Source organism: Myotis brandtii, unplaced genomic scaffold, assembly GCF_000412655.1.
Source record: "Myotis brandtii unplaced genomic scaffold, ASM41265v1 scaffold470, whole genome shotgun sequence".
Taxonomy (NCBI): Eukaryota; Metazoa; Chordata; class Mammalia; order Chiroptera; family Vespertilionidae; genus Myotis; species Myotis brandtii.
The window spans coordinates 134,366-151,923 of record NW_005367953.1 but is presented as its reverse complement, the minus strand read 5'-3'; the positions used below and the strand labels follow the sequence as shown (position 1 = coordinate 151,923).

The window sequence follows — 17,558 nt, the reverse complement described above, 5'->3', positions numbered from 1 at the left end:
CAGCAGCCCCGTCGCGGAAGGGGCGCGGAACCCTGCGGCGGCCTTGGCTCTGAAGGACGCCGGTCCGGTCCGCTTGGGCCGCAGCTCTTCCCTGGGCGACTAGCAGGATTGAGGGGAAAGGCCTGCCTGCCTCGTCGGGGTTAGCGAAGGGCCTGATCCCCACAGTGGAATTTCGTCATTGAAAGGGGGCCGACGGAGTGTTTCAGCCCCGTCGCGGAAGGGGCGCGGAACCCTGCGGCGGCCTTGGCTCTGAAGGACGCCGGTCCGGTCCGCTTGGGCCGCAGCTCTTCCCTGGGCGACTAGCAGGATTGAGGGGAAAGGCCTGCCTGCCTCGTCGGGGTTAGCGAAGGGCCTGATCCCCACAGTGGAATTTCGTCATTGAAAGGGGGCCGACGGAGTGTTTACCAAGCAATCCCCAGGGGCCTGCTCTTAAAGAAATAATGAGTAATCCTAAGGAGCATATGTCTCTGGGTACAGACTTGAGCCTTGAAAGAAATTTGTAAATCTCAACTATTTTAAACTTTCCTCGGAAATCTTTACTGTATTCAATTGTACTTCCTTGATTTTTTTTTTTTTTGGAAATACCACCAACTCGTTGTTTAGGTGCTTAATCATTATCAACTATTTTTTTTTATTGAGTATCTGCAGTGTATAAGGTGCTTTGCTAAGTGCTCAGGATAGGAACTTCCAGGCTATTTTCACATACTAAAACCATTTCTCCTCCTCTCACCCCACAGTGATGGTCATTGCCCTCCAGAACAGGGATGGAGGAACTATCTGTCCAGGAAGCAGCAGGATCACCAAGGGCCCAGTTTCCGTCTTTGGAGACCCAGCCCGAGGGCCTGTCCCCAGAGCCTGAGTTCCTGCAGGACACGGACATGGAGCAGGGACTCCCTGGGGGTAAGGCAGAGAGAGCACTGACATCCAGGGGCACGGGCGTGTGGGGGCGCTTCTGGGCCTGGTGTGAGAGAGGGAGGCCAGGAACTCCAGGGAGAAGATGGCCCCTTAGAAGGAGGCCTGGGAGGGAGGGGCACCGGGCCCCTCTATTAAGGACAGCCTGTCTTCCCTTAACAGGCAGAATGGTAGTCCCTCACGCTGCTCCAGCTGCTTTTTGTTTATACCACCTTTGCTTCGTCCCCTTTGCCACATCCACCACCGTTTCTCAGATGTGCTGTTTTTGCGGCATCTCACAATCCTTGCTTGGCTTTCGTTTCCTCTTAGGTTCAGGGCTGTCCCTCCCCCTCCTCCCTTCACCTAGTGTCTTCCCTCCTGGATGACCTTTCGTGCTTTGCCACAGGCCATTCTGTTGCAACTGCAGTGTTTGTGACTAATTTTGGTCAAGAAAGCACCCATGGAATTCCTTGGTTGAGCCTGTCGGAGTGTATACATGTCTTCTATTGATTATACAATAACACTTTTATGTATTATATAGGTAGGTTGATCTGTCTTGTACTTCCTTTGTCCTGTAATCTTATCTCGGAATACTTGTAGCCAACTGCAGTGAAATAACGTGTGTCAGCAATACTGTGTGTAGAGTGCTGTGGGGCATGTGGGAGTGTGGAAAGGATTGTGAGGAAACAAATGGCCATTCCTTATTCTGAGGTGCCTTACACGCTAGTTGGAGAGACAGTGCCCATTCACAAGGTGAAAGCTTAGTGATTATAGAACAGTGTCTGGGAAAGGGTCAGAGGTCTGTTAGGTAACCATGGCTCTTGACAAGTCACTGTAAGTTCTTATGCTTTGCTTTGCCCATTTGCAAAACAGGTACACTGCTTAAAATCCCGTCTCATGGGTCTGAACTTTTGTAGTAGGGCGTGCAAGTGCTGAGAAAGAGCAGAGTAGACACACTCAATACTTGATAAATGTTCGTTGGTTTTACTAGAATGTTGACGGGAAGAAGGGTCCTACTGGCTCTCTTCTGTAAGGGAGCCCTGGGGAAGGGCTGCTCTCACTCTTGGCTCCTTTCTCCTCCCTTAGCTCCACCTGTTCCCCAGGTGCCTGCTCTTCCCCACGAGGGAAGCCCAGGAGACCAGGCAACTGCACTCCTGACAGCCAGGTACCAGGTGAGCTGAGGAACCTCCTTTTCCTCAGGGACTGTTGCTGCTGATTGAGTGTGTCCCTTCCCTCACCCCATCCATAAACCTTGCCTAGAACTTTTTCAGTAACAGACTCTGGTTTCAGAACTGATCCTCTTCAGAGACCTGGACGTCACACAAACCATCTTCCCATCTTCTCAACACCACTGGAAAACACTGTTTGTTCTTTATCCCTAGTGTTTTGATGGGTGCTTATTGTTAAAGGGTTATGGAATTTATTCCCTAGATTCTAATCTGTTCTCACTCCTCCCCAACATAAATACACAACTGGAGACTCTATATCATCTCCTTCATTCTCTGGCCATGATGCTGTAGTGGCCTTATTCCCGAGAGCAGCCAGGCTGTATTATTTCAGGAGTTTGTGACATTCGAGGATGTGGCTGTGCACCTTACTCGAGAGGAATGGGGATGCCTGGACCCTGTTCAGAGGGATCTCTACAGAGAAGTGATGTTAGAGAATTATGGGAACGTGGTCTCACTGGGTAAGGACTTCTTTTTATTCATTCAGTTGACCTATTGGGATTTCTTTACTGAGTAGGTGTGAGGTCTCTGAGAAAGTAGAGTTTGGCTCAGATTCCAGGTCTAAGAACCTCTGAATCCTCTATCTTTAAGGTCATCTCCTCTGGGAGTGGTTTTCCTTTGGGGGTTTCAAGATGAGACATTCTACTCCTTATTCTGAGTTAATGGTTCCTGCTTTTATGGGGTATCTGTTCCTTGTTAGAAAAGGGAAGCTTGCTTGTGCTTTGCCTAAGTTCTCACCTTCCCTTTTTTATTTTAATTTAATTTTTATTTTATATGAGAGAGACTCTAGGGCAGTGGTTCTTAACATTCTGGCCTTTTAAATACAGTTCCTCATATTGTGACCCAAGCATAAAATTATTTTTGTAGCTACTTCATAACTGTAATGTTGCTACTGTATGAATCATAATGTAAATATCTGATATGCAGGATGGTCTTAGGCGACCCCTGTGAAAGGGTCGTTCGACCGCCAAAGGTTGTTCTCGACCCACAGGTTGAGAACCGCTGCTCTAGGGCCTCCCAACCTACAACCAGACACTTTCCTTCCTGATAATTCAGTGCCTTTGTATCCGAGTTTCTCATTTTCTTTGGAAGAAGAAATGCCTTTTTAAAAGATAAGCTTAAATCCTTCTTGTTGAGTAATCTCTTACAAGAGAGATTACTAAATTCATCTTCAAGCAGGCAGGATTTGAGAGACTTCATTTAAAGACAAGACTCACTGTGCATACATTTCAGTGAGTCACCCAGATGGTAATCCTAATAACCTCATTCCTAGCAGCAGAAGTCTCAGATTTAAACCAAGTCTCTCTCCTTTGTCATATGGGTTGTACAGTAGGCCGCCCAGATTAGGTAACCTGTGGTGCTGTGGAGAAGCGTCAGTGGAGGGTTGTTGATAGCCCCCTTGATGTGAGCATTGCTCCTTTTCCTCTCTCTCTCTCTCTCTGTCTGTTTTTTTTTTTTGTTTGTTTGTTTTGTTGTTGCGTCTCTGCTTTTGTTCTTTTTATTTATGTGTGAATTTAATGATGGTTTTTCTTTTCTCTCTTTCATTTTGCTTTGCCTATGCTGATGGCATCTAGGGTTGTTGTTTTGTCTCCTTGATTACACTCAGGATTAAAGAGGTCTTCTTCTCTGTGGGGAGGCAGCCTGCCAACTGGGAAGGTTTTAGCGTGTTTTCCATTCCTGGCTCTTTGATCTTTATAGGCATACTTCTCCGTCTTCCCACCACCCGGATTCATAGTGTGAATTCCTGCCCGGCCCTGAGTCATACCCAGGCAAGTGCTTTCTCTGGAGAAACACTTGCAGTCCTTTCAGCAGGAATCTCCAAGAGATGGCCCAAGTATCGGCTTCCCATCGATATTGCTCATCCCCGCTCGGAAACTCCTTTTCCACGATTATAAGATATTACATTTGATTGATGGAATAGATGCTCCCAGGATGCCACCACTTTGTAAAATTGCAGCTCCTCAAAAGACCTTTGTTAAATTTCTAAAGGGCCAAGGAAACTCTCCGTTGCCACCAGATGCATTTTGTATCCTGAATTTTGAGTTCATTCAGAAGCCATGGTTGGTGGTCATCTACTTGTGTTCTGAGAAACCACAAAGTTCAACTCCAGCTCTTCAGTTATGATGTTTTCATTTTATTTTAGAATGTGGAACGTTTGTTGCGTGCCCCTCCTTTTCTGTAGTGAACAGGACCTGCTCCTTCCGATGCTTAACTCTCTTGTGACCCCTGGGCTTTCTTTATATTTAACATTCTAGTCTTCTTTTAAGTCCCTGTGGCCGCCTCCAAGGTCCTGACTTTGTCCCCTTTATTATTTGTTGCCAAACAAGATTGATACATTTATATGACCTTTTCTGATTAAGTGTTCCTTAGCTCTGTCCTTGGTGGAGGGGAGATGGGAAGGCAAAAGAGTTCTGTTTCTTTATTTCAGGGCATCAGATTGAATGTATATTTAACAATTTTGTATACTGTAAAGTGATATGTAATTGCAAGATACTATAAATTTTATCTAATAATTACATAATTTCCAACAGTTAACCTGTCTACTTTTTGGAGTAAAGAAACTTCTTAGCTTAATCAGCCTAATAGCACAGCATGCTAGTTAACTGAATTTTGTTCCATTTTCTCGCATCTCTTCATACACACAGGACACACATGCATACTTATACACATACTGGGCACAAATACACACAAGAAATCCTCGTATTCAATTTGCTCTTGTGATAGGAGCCTCTCCTTAGTAATTAATTTCTACAGTCCTTGGGAAGACCTTTCATATTTGTGGGTTCAGCAAATTCCATGTGAATTTTAAAGTTATACATTTAATTAACTTAGTTTAATGTTCATGTTATAAAATAAGGACTCTTATAATTCAGTCCCTGACTTAGCAGCCAGTTCACATCTTTTTTCCCATGGCAGTAGCTCTGAGGTGTATTTGTCACAGACATCAGAACTTTGGTCCTTTGGTTAAGTGCTTTGACTATATTCTAGTAAATATACAGAGTATGGCCCTCTCTGGTTTGGCTCAGTGGATAGAGCATTGGCTTGCAGACTAAAGGGGCCTGGGTTTGATTCCCATCAAGGGCACGTACCTTGGTTGTAGGCTCCTCCCTGGCCCGGGCCCTGGTTGGGGTGCATGAGGGAGACAACCAATGTTTCTCTCACATCAATGTTTCTCTCTGTCTTTCCCTCTCTTTTCCACTCTCTCTAAAAGATCAATGAAAAAATATCCTCGGGTGAGGATTAACAAAAACAAATAGATAAAACAAAAAAATATAGAGTATGAACAGTTGAGTAAAAGAGCGAAAAAGTTTGTAAAAACATAATTTTTATTACCAAATCTAAAAAGAAGCATACTCTATTAACAATGTATGAATTACTGGCTTGAGGGTCATACCCAAAGGAATGTTATATGTGACTTAGTGCTTAAAATTAAGATTAAGTACTGGAAATTAAGACTAGGAAAGAGGCCTGGATTGCATTGCAAATGGGATAGAGTGGTGGTGCCTGATTAGATGACATGTTTATCAGAATTCTAGTTCATGATAAGTGAGTTGACAAATCAGGAATGTTTGGCACATAGCCCCTAACTTTTTGAAGTTAATGTCCTCAGGACAAAAATGATTTTGTATAGAATGTTTTTATTGCCACAGCTATATACTATTTCTTAAGCAACCAATACGCTCCTAGATAATCCTATCTAATAATAGACAAACATGGTAATTGACCGTACCTTTGCCATGCCCCCCATTGGCTAATCAGCAAGATATGCAAATTAACCGCCAACAAAGATGGTGGTTAATTTGCATATGTAGGTTCGAAGTGGCGGAGCGATATATATTTTAATCCTTACTGTAACCCTGTGAGCAGATATTACTCTATTTTATACCTGAGGAAGCTGAGATTCAGAGAAATTAGTAATTCACGTAATTTGGAATCAAAACTGACTATGAAACCCATGCTCTTTTTCACTATTTTGTGTCTTAAAGCAATTAGTTAAACCACATATGGTGTTTTTTGTATTTTCATGGCTGTACTCTGATGACAATGAAAAATGGCTATGATAAATTGAACAGATAGGCATGTTTGTATAGTTTGGGAACAGAAAGGACACATTCAAGACGTAAAATTGTCTAGGAATATATTCCATTATAAGTATACTAGAGGCCCGATGCACGAAATTCTTGCAAGAGTAGGCCTTCCTTCCCCTGGCTGCCGCCACCGGCTTCCCTCTGGCACCTGGGACCCAGGCTTCCCTTGCAGCAGCCCCGGCTTTGTCTAGAAGGTTGTCCGACGTCCGGTCTAATGAGCATATTACACTTTTATTATTATAGAAGATACACAAGAACAATATTTCTAAGGAGAGATTTTATTTGTGTATTTGTTAAGGATCAGGAAGAAAGGCATGAAGCTTCCAAATGGCTAAATCTTAGGCAGGAAACCAAATAATGAGGTATATTTTATTTTTTTGCTTTATCCCTTAACCTTTTAATTCTGAGGTATATTTTAAATGTTACTTTAAAAAACCAGATTAAGTAAAAGTAAATCTAATTAGGAAATGATCATGGTTTAAATTTAAAAATGAAAAGATTTTAATAAAAAATTAAGTTATTTTATTTTTCTAAAATATATTTTTATTGATTTCAGAGAGGAAGAGAGAGAGAGAGAGAGAAACATTAATGATGAGAATCATTGATCAGCTGCCTCCTGCATGTCCCCCACTGGGGATCGAGCCCACAACCCGGGCATGTGCCTTGACCAAGAATCAAACCGTGACCTCCTGGTTCATAGGTCAGCGCTCAACCACTGAGCCACACCAGCCAGGCAAAAATTAAGTAATTTTAGATTAGAGGCTTGAGCTACAAAACAAATCTAAGCAAATGCTATTTTTGAGAGCACAGAGTTTTGACTTAAATTTAGGAAAAGGCATTTATTTATTATTATTGATTTTAGAGAGCGAAAGGGAGGGAGGGAGAGAGAGAGAGAGAGAGAAAGAGAGAGAGAGAGAGAGAGAGAGAGAGAGAGAGAGAGAGAAAGAAAGAAAGAAAGAAAGAAAGAAAGAAAGAAAGAAAGAAAGAGAGAAAGAAAGAGAGAAGGAAAGAGAAACATTGATTTGTTGTTTCACTTATCTATGCATTCATTAGTTGCATCTTCTATGTGCCCTGACTGGAGATTGAACTTGCAAGCTTGGCATATCCGGACCACACTCTGAGTGAGTTACCTGGCCAGGGCAGGAAAAGACATTTAGACCAATGGCAGGAAAACCTGTCTTAATGCTTTCTGAGACCCTTAGTGTGGTAGAGTAGAAAGAATATAAACTGTGGAATTAAACTTGTGTTCCAGTTACCAGCTGTGATACATTGAGCAAATATTTAAACTCACACTCATTTTCTTCATCTATAAAACATGAAAAATAGCCCTGACTGGTTTGGCTCAGTGGATAGAGTCGGCCTGTGGACTCAAGGGTCCCGGGTTCGATTCCGGTCAAGGGCATGTACCTTGGTTGCGGGCACATACCCAGTGGGGAGTGTGCAGGAGGCAGCTGATCGATGTCTCTCTCTCATCGATGTTTCTGACTCTCTATCCTTCTCCCTTCCTCTCTGTAAGAAATCAATAAAATATATTTTTTAAAAAACCATACATGAAAAATAGTGTCTCCCTTTTGGTTTGTGCCAAGGATTAAGTTAGATTATGTTTATAAGTATCTGGCTCATGGTAGTTACTCAAATGTTTGTTTGAAAAGGACAAGTGATATGAGCTATAGACCAATTTTTTTAATACAAATAAAAATTTTAGGAGAGTTCAAATTATTTCTTTACAAGTTCAATTTCCTCAAATTGAATATTGCTCTGACTGTGCCTAGAGTTTGGATTTTTATTATAAAGAGATTTTTTATTTCTTTGGCACTAAAGATCTCTTAGATCCCTTTTAATGAAAACATTCATGATTCCAAGTCTTTTGGATCCTGGTTCTCCAATCACTATTTCTGTTCTTTTATTATGTTTACTATTTATTCCATTATCAACATATTGGTCTTCTGTTCTCTTTCTATACATATTTTGGAGGAAGGAATGGATTTCATTCACAATCATTTTTTTACTAGTGGATTATTTAAAAGCCAGGTTCTGAAATAAGACTGGGTTTATGTCCTGTCAGTGGTTCTCAACCTTCCTAATGCCGCGACCCTTTAAGACAATTCCTCATGTTGTGGTGACCCCCAACCATAAAATTTTTTCGTTGCTACTTCATAACTGTAATTTTGCTACTGTTATGAATCGTAATGTAAATATCTGATATGCAGGATGTATTTTCATTGTTCGCGACCCACAGGTTGAGAACCGCTGGAACCACTTGTGGCCTTGGGCAAGTTAATTAACCTCTTTGAATCTTAGTTTTCCTATTTGTAAAATGGGTATAATAATAGTGACTACCTCATAAAGGTATGGTGACTATTAAGTGAGTGCAAGCTTGTATCGCTCATGGGTATGGTACTTTGTACCTACCACCTACTTAGTAAATCATAGCTTAATATTGTGATGATACAGGTGACTTTAAGTCTATATCATGAACTCTGTTTTCTTCTGAACTTCAGTCTTGTATATCTAATTGCCTGTTAAGCATTTTATATGTTTCTACATTACCTTAAACACAAGTCCAAAATCAAACCTCTCATTCCACATCGAGATGATCTTTTTTGTTGTGCATATGTGATTTAAGTGTAGATATAAAGAACCAAAATTTCAGTTGTCAAATACTTAAAAATATCTTAATAAATATCTCAAAAGTAGAAGTTGCAAATTATGTTATCAGAATTCTGAACAGAATAGTTGCTGCTTCATACCACACTAACTTTTTTTTAACTTGCAAAACTATTTCATTTGACATGGAGGACCTTAACTAAATACATGTCCAAAAGAACTCTATTAGTGCCCAGTAGGAATTTAGAAACACAGTAAATAAAAGACATTTATATCTTTTTTATATTTGTTCTGATCTCTCTGCTCTTAGACTCTCACACAGAATCCCAAGAGGGCAGCTGTTAGTTTATATTTTCTAAGTCCAATGCCCTTTTAAAAACATTGGTTATTTGTTGTATGTTGATACTTGGACACAAAATTGGCACTCAGTGAGTAGCTTTTAAGTAAATGAATCAAAAGAAATGCAAGATACAAGCTACATGATCCCTGCAATCAGGTAGGGATGTTGATACCTGAAACCAAGTAAAAAATCTGTAAATTTCATTATATAGTGACATATCAGGATAAGAGGAACAAATAAATTTTGTAGACATTCAGTAAGTGAAGAGAAAGGCTTTTGGAGATGAGAGGCTTGAGCTAAGACCTTGTATGTGTGCTACTAGAAGCTTTCTGGGCTGAACATGTCTAAAATGCCCCTTTGATGCTATAATAGTTCTGGCCCTTCAGAAGCAGACTGCCTCTTACTTTCACTTTAAAAGAGTTTAGATCCTAGCAGTCCATTATGCAAGCCAGAGAAAGACCATTTTATGTGAAGATGCACTTTTATTGCACTTTCCTCACTATATATTATAATTATTTGTTTATACCTGTCTCTGCAGTTAGGAGTATAAGGTCTTTGAGAGAATGAGCCTTATTGGCTTGAGCCCTTTATCCCTGACATACTTTGGATAGAGAGGGCATCCCATAAATGTTTGTTTAATAAACAAGAGTGTAAGCTCCTAATGGGTGAGAATGTGTCAGATTATTCTTTGTTTCCTTATTTGAATTGAAATGAATTGTTTCTTAAGATTTATCCTAAGAATATTTACTCAGCCTTCACTGATTCTGTTGCTATGGTTCATGTCACCATACAACAGATGCTTAAATATCCACTTTTCTCTAGGTTATATTTTGATTACCTCAATTTTGACCAGGTCTAATACAAGATTGATCTAGAGGCAACAGGTGAGGAGTGCTAATGATAATTTCTGTGAAATTATCCCATGCATAAATTCTGTTTGAGTAATGTTTAAATGAACACTATTGCTCTCAAAAGTCATAAACTTGTTCCTTGACATACTTCTTTATAGAGCTCAAATAGGAGTTCCTTGTAGAGGATCTTTGCCACTCTCACACTCCAGGTCTTCCTAATGTCTTCTAAGAATTTACTTTCTCTGTTAACCACAAGTTAAGAGAAAAAGTGGCTGGTATGGTATCTGGGGATAAATTGCCACATCCCATTTCCTTCTCTATGAGCAGGATTTCCAATTTTCAAGCCTGATGGGATCTCTCAGCTGGAACAAGATCTACAGGTCTTTGATTTGGAAACTAAGAATAGAGAAGTCTTAAGAGATGACCGCTCAGGTGAGTAAGGCAGAATCAATCAGATGGAATTAGTACTGTTGTTGAGCCAAGTTGTAGCTGCTTTGGCAATCAGAATGGAGAGCTCTGTCTGTATCCCAGAATGGAGAACTCTTTCCTTTTCTCTCCAGTTTTTTTTTTTAATTGATTTTTAGAGAAAAAGGAAAGGAGACAGCGAAACATCCATGTCAGAGCAAAACATTATCAGCTGCCTCATGCACACCCCCTACTGGGGATCAAGCTGGCAACCTGGGCATGTACCCTGACCGGTGAATGGAACTGGCAACCTTTTGGTGCATGAGATGCCAAACCAACTGAGCCACACTGGCCAGGGCTTCCCTTCAGTTTTGATGAACTCTTTGCATTTATTTTGTCCCTAATCATCCACAAGTTGTAGTAGGTCCCTATTCAAGTTGCTTGTCTATAATTCGTTAGAACTATTTAATCCTTTGAAATACCTTAATTGATTTTCTTACTCTGCTGAAAGTATCTTCTGTTTCTACCACACCCTGAACCATTTAGAACCTACCACACTTTCATTTCATGCCCTTATATCTGCTGTTGAAATTTTATGCATATGTTTTAGAGTAAATAAACTTCTTTAATCCTGATAGATACTATATTACTTAGCTTTTTCCTCTCTGAGTTTTCTTTTTCTAAGCATAGGGTACAGATTACATTTGCATTTTCTATTTATATATTGCATCAGATGGAGGAACCAGAGAAGAGAACAAGCTGTTGATTCCTAAGCAGAAAATTTCAGAAGTACATTCATGCAAAATGAGAGTAGGAAGACTCAAAAAGGATGCCGGCCAAGTTCCTGAGACTAGAGAAGTGTATAAACCTGAGGACAGATTAGAAAGGCTTCAGGAAATACTAAGGAAATTTTTATTCCTGGAGAGAGAGTTTAGGCAAATAACAATCAGCAAGAAAACTTTCACCAGTGAAAACAATGAATGTAATGAACCTGAAAAAAGCTTCAGTCTGGAATCTACCCTTGATACAGACCAGAGAGATCTTAGAATACAGAACATTGATGACATTGATAGGTATGACATTGGCCTCAACCAGAATTCAGCTGCTGAGAAACATGAACAAGTAAATCTAACACAGGATTTTCAGAACAGTGAATATAAAGAAAGCTTAATGGATCTTTCCCACCTTAGTAAATGTGAGAGCATTTTCACCACTGAGAAATCCTATAAATGTGATGCATGTGAGAAAATCTTCCATCAGAGCTCAGCTCTTTCTAGACATCAGAGAATTCATACTAAAGAGAAACCCTACAAATGTAAAGAATGTGAAAAATCTTTCAGTCAGAGCTCAAGTCTTAGTCGACATAAAAGAATACATACTAGAGAAAAACCCTATAAATGTGAAATGTCTGAGAAGTCCTGTGAATTATCTGATAAATCCTCTAGTCAGAGCTCAGGCATAATGAAGCATAAGAGGATTCACACTAAAGCAAAATCTTATAAATGTAGCAATTGTGAAAGAGTATTCAGTCGTAGTGTACACCTTACTCAACATCAGAGAATTCACAGAGAGATGCCCTGTAAGTGTACTACTGTATGTGGCAGCGACTTCTACCATACCTCATTCCTAGTCGAACATCAGAAGGTTCACTGTGAAGAGAAAGCCTATGAATATGAATGTGGGATGAACTTTACTAAACATCAAGGAGTTAGTCTCAGAGAAAAGCCCTATACATGTACTGAATGTGGAAAAGACTTCAGATTGAATTCCCATCTTATTCAGCATCAAAGAATTCACACAGGAGAGAAACCACATGAATGTAATGAATGTGGGAAAGCTTTCAGTCAAACCTCATGCCTTATTCAGCATCACAAAATTCACAGGAAAGAGAAATCCTCTGAGTATAATGATTATGAGGAAAGTTTTAATCATAGCTCAGATCTTGTCCTGCAGCGAGAAGTCCTTACCAGAGAAGAAGCCTTTGATTGTGATGCATGGGAAAAGAACCTCATTCAGAGAGCACAACTTGCTCAACATCAAAGAATTCATACCAAAGAGAAACCTTATGAATGTAATGAACGTGGGAAGACATTTAGTCAAGTTCAGGCCTCATTCAATATCTGAGAGTTCACACCAGGGAAAAATTGTGAGTACTAAATGTGATAAAATCTTCAGTCAGCTCAACCTTTTCATCATCGGAGAATCCACACCAGAGAGAAATTTTCTGAATGTGATGAATGTAGGAAAGCTATTAGTTTTAAACTTTTAATTGATGCCTGCAAACCCATACCAGAGAAAACCTACAAATATATTGAATGTGGTAAATGCTTCATGTTATGTTCATAACTTAGTCATCATTGGAGAATTCATACAGGAATAAAAGCCCACCACTGTAAAGAATGTGAAAAAGCCTTCAGTCAAAGAAAATACCTTTTCAGCATCAAATTCATTCCATGCAGAAAGCCTATGAATGTAATAAATGTGTGTGTGTGAAGATTCAGTCATATTTCAATCTTCATTCAACATCAAAGAATCCATACCCAAGAGAAGCCATTGAGTATAGGAGTTCAAGTCTTTTTCATCATCAGAATATCTACACCAGACCAGAATCTGATATAACTCAAATGGAAAAAATTTATTGCCACATTTCAGGCTTTACTCAACATCAAAATATTGAAGGGACAATTGTTGATTATTTGTATATGAAATCATTAATATATAGTCCCGATCTTTTTCATTGCAGAAAAATCTAGCCTGAGGAGTGACATGGTGAATGCAGTACTGTTTCTCATGGCATTCTTTAATATAATAGGTGTTGTAAGTAACTATGTATACTTTATTTATGGAATTCATTTAAGCTATTTTTATTTTAATGTGGCCTATAAACATTTTTCTTTTTCTTGAAATTGGTATGTATTGTTCTCAGCTTCTCTAAGATACTGTAATTACACCAATGTTAAAACATATCAGCATCTGGAAGGTAGCTCATTTAGTTTTTTCTGCTGTTCTCCACCCAAGTTCTCTCCAAAACAGACTATTAGGCCTGCTCTTTTCTGAAGACCCTAATTCCTATTTGTTTCTAGCCACAACAACTGGATTCCTGTTGATTTATCCACTCTCTTAAGCGCCTTCGAATGATGGTTTCCTAGTTTTAAGCTTTTTACCAGCAGGTATGCCGTCCCCACTTGATGTCACTGTTCTGGTGTCTTCTTTCCCAAAGTAAAGCATCTTCCTTTAAAAGAATTGGATTTCCACATCCGGTTCACCTATGAGTATGAAAGATTCTTTCTCCCTTGAATTTATGACAGACAGCTAAACAATTTCAAGTGATGCCCAAGTTCTTAGCTGCCTTGTTTTGCATCCACAGCCCACTAACAGAGATGATAAGGACTCCTAGTGTTATAGCTACATTCATTCAGCATCTACTCTGCATGTCTAAGTTTAGAAATATTTTATATACTTCCATTGAAGGCCAGCAAAATGCTCGGGCTTGTTTTTGATAGGGCAAAACATAAAGAACATATACTAAAAGATCAGAGAGCTTCATAAGGCAGAGAGCTCAGCCTTCCAACAAAGATATTGCTGTTCTTATATAATATCTCCAGAGAGAATATTTCAAGAGAGTTGGTAATTCTGTTCCTGGTAAAATTTTAACCATTAAGGTTGTTTTCTTATCTATTTGGATTTCCACCCTCAATATCCCCTCATCAATCTAGGACAGTATTTGAAGTGTGGGGGCATTGTGTATACTTATTCATTATCACATTTTTTTTTTTTGTATTTTACTAGAGTCTATAGGCCATATACAAGAACATGATTTTCTTGATTGGTAAAAGTGATCACAGATGTTGGCTCCAGATTTCAGGATCACCATCATAACACCTAGCAACAGTTTATGATTCTTAGATGATGTCAGAGCACTTTATTATATTTTTCCATCTTAAGTTTCATAATATTTTGTGAATAAGACAAGTGTTATTTAAAATTCTAGTTGTCATTCCAGCAGTTGAGGCCTTCATAGTTCAGAAGTTATAATATTCATGAGGGATCCTCAACAAATATATAAAAATGTATTGCTTGCCCTATAAGCATTTTATGGCTAACCTCTAGGATAGTTCTACCAGTATATTTTACCTCTTAGCCATCAGCAAGCATATGATCTAATCAGGGCAAGGTGGGAATCTAAATGTAAAATCAAATGGAAATGCATGTTTTTTTCCCCTGTCAGGAATGTGTATACTCATGTATAGAAGCTAATAGTCACTTCCGGGGATTATGAAACAGAGGATGAAGCAATCCTTAAATACCAGAATGTATAAACATCACTTGTATGCATTTGGTTTAGGAATGTGCTTTTTACTTCTGCTTGAATAAAAGTGTGTTTGATATTCTGCAAATCTGTTTCAAATAAAATCTGAAGGCCTTAGCTGGAAGCATTTGGAAATTTTGGAATCACCTTTCTGGCTGCAACTCAGTTCCTTACAGATATACTTGCTTCATAACAAGAGTAGGTTGTTCTCCTGTATACTGGTACTTGCTCTTCCACAGAACTCTTGAGGAATAAAGTCTGAATGTTTAGGAATTAAAGGATTATTCAATTGGGATGGTGTCAGTACATAAAATAAGAGGAAATCATTTGAAGTTTCAGTTAAATTAGGCAGAATGTGTGTGTGTGTGTGTGTGAGTTTTTTAGTAAAACACATTTTTAAAAATTAGAAAAAAGTAACTTGCCAGTTTAAGCTTGCTGATATTTAATTGGTCCAATAGAATATGAGTTTGTGTTCATTTTTTTAGTCTTGATGCTGGAGAGGTAAGAGAAGAAATCTAATAGTTGAGGGACACCTAATTTTATCTTCTATCTGCCCACCCACCTACATGTACATATATGTATGTGCATATTCAAACTTGTTCCTCACAGTTCTGCAAGGGAACTAGCTTCATTTTACAGAACTGAGGTATAGGGAGGTTAAAGAACTTGTTAGGATCACATAGCAAGTTCAAAGTCAGGTGTGTTTGACTCCAAAACTTTGCATCATCGTGAAGTTGGTATTAGACACCAACCAGGGACGTTTTCTTTGATTGCTCTTCATTCCTTGTTATACCCCAATGATTCACTGTTATTAGTTTGCAACTCATCCTAAATGCTCTCAAAGCTCTCTGGGATACTAGGAGAAAATATCCCAATATCTTTTGGTGCTAGTCAGAGACCCTTCCACGCCCCATGAACAGGCTTAGACAATTTTGACTGGGACAGGTCACAGATCAAAGGTCCCAAATTCCTGTTTCCTGCTAAGTCCCCTCCATTCCCATCACTAGATTTACATTTCCATTTTCAATGCCCAAATGTGCTCTTAATTTTTGCTGCTAATTAGAACTTGCTGCTGGACATTTATTCTTACCAAGATTTACTGTCACCTCTGGTTACATTATAGCAGTGGAACAAAGCAGTTATTGGGAAAATCAAGTTTGATACCTAGGTTCTGGGTTGAGCAAAAGAGTATCCAGATAGAGGTAGACTTGAAAGATATGTGGTACACTGGAAGAGGAGCAAGGAGAGCATTTCAGGCAAGAGAGATTATGTCAGAAGGCCTACAAATGAGAGAATGGCATTTTCAGGGTAACATATGAGCTTTCTGGAGAAATGCCTCACACTAGCAAATAGTATGAGGGTAACTGATGAAGTTGAAGAACGAAAACTCCTAGGGTGTCATCTCAGCAAAGCATAATGGAATTCCCACAACTAGAAATGTAACTACCTGTCCATTCAATAATACATTTGCCAGACACTATGATATTCAGTGCTAGTTAAAGGATACAGTTAACCTAATCAAATGAATGAAACCATCTACTGAGTAAAAATAAACAGATTAGTTGTTTAAGCAATAGCTTCAGAATTAGACATACCTGTGTTTGAATTTTGCTGTTTACTAGCTGTGTGACTTTGGAAATTTTACTTAGTCTCTCTAGTTTTCTTGTCTATACAATGTGGCTAATAGCATGAAAATTACAGAGATAATGTAAAAGGTACTGGTCATATAGTAAGTGCCAAATAGTTATTAATATAAATACTATTATAAAAACCAGTAAAAATAGAAGACAGATGTTTAGACAGAAGATAGAGGGAATTAATGAGCAAGCATTTAACAGTGTAGGACTGGCATTGTCCAGGATGGGATGCCCTGGGTTTGGAGAACTTAAATATGACTAGTGAAAACATCAGGCATCCTTGTCTGTGGTAGGAACTGCCTCCTGACAGGCACTCCCTGTTGGAGTCAGCAAGCTGACATCTGTCTTGTCTAAAATTCATATGAGTTCACATTTTCAAAATACAAGTGCATAAAGGAACTATTGTTTAATCCAAGACTGTAAGAATGATTTCAATAAGAAATCAGATGGTGCCCTGTATAAGTCAACAAGAAAATAATGCTGGAATATTTTTATTTTGTTGATGCATCCTATTCACTCCACTTATAGAAAATGGTTAACCTCTTGTATTTGTATTTCATTCATGTTTATAAATTTACAACTTGGGCATAACTACAAGTGTCTTGTCTTTTTTCTTTTCTGCGGTTGCTCATATTACAAATCTTCACCCAGTCTTTCTTCATTGACCTTCCTATGTGCAGTTAGGCACCAGGCTCTGATTTGAGCAGACCAGGGTTCAAATGCTGCCTCCTTGCTTACTAACTGCAGCTTCTGGCATGTAAGATAGTAAAAATTACCAGCTTCATCGGATTGTTGTGAGGATTAATGAGATGATATCAGTTTAAATGCCCCACAATTGGTAGCTGTTATTTCTGAGTTTAGCGGGAATCTACCCTTATCATAACTCATTTCCTTAATCCCTTTTCCTGCTTCAACATATCAAATGTGCCATGGGCAAATCTGTACTGCAAGCGCAGTAGGGTCTTTGGACCTCTCTAAGGTTTTTCTTCCTCATATTGGTATTGGTACCAGCATGCTCCTCCTGTTTGTTTATATACTCCATGCAAAACAGGTAGGGACTGGGTTGAAGGGACAAAGGGAAAGGAGGACTGAGGGCCTTCATAACCTGAATTTGGGCTCAGCAGGTCACCTGATCTGTAATTTTGAAGGAGGAGGTGAGATGGGTGGTAAAACTGCAGGAGTCAAGCGGAGGAGGCAAATGGGG

At 39.3% G+C, this 17,558-nt stretch overlaps 1 protein-coding gene across 10 annotated transcripts; it reads left to right on the top strand.

The window, feature by feature from the left end:
* Positions 1 to 404: 404 nt before the first annotated feature.
* Positions 405 to 16,945, top strand: ZNF655 (zinc finger protein 655). Of its 10 annotated transcripts, XM_014547301.1 has the most exons (5): positions 483 to 900; positions 1,978 to 2,063; positions 2,452 to 2,578; positions 10,331 to 10,435; positions 11,142 to 16,945. In XM_014547301.1, the coding sequence occupies exons 1-5, from the start codon at positions 765 to 767 to the stop codon at positions 12,530 to 12,532; spliced, it is 1,845 nt and encodes a 614-aa protein (XP_014402787.1). In that variant the 5' UTR covers positions 483 to 764; the 3' UTR covers positions 12,533 to 16,945. The 10 variants fall into 10 exon arrangements, with proteins under 10 accessions (XP_014402789.1, XP_014402787.1, XP_014402788.1 ...); XM_014547309.1 differs by lacking the exons at positions 10,331 to 10,435; positions 11,142 to 16,945 and adding an exon at positions 3,816 to 4,652 and having other exon boundaries at positions 556 to 900; XM_014547306.1 differs by lacking the exons at positions 483 to 900; positions 1,978 to 2,063; positions 2,452 to 2,578 and adding exons at positions 6,401 to 6,567; positions 10,006 to 10,036.
* Positions 16,946 to 17,558: the final 613 nt, after the last annotated feature.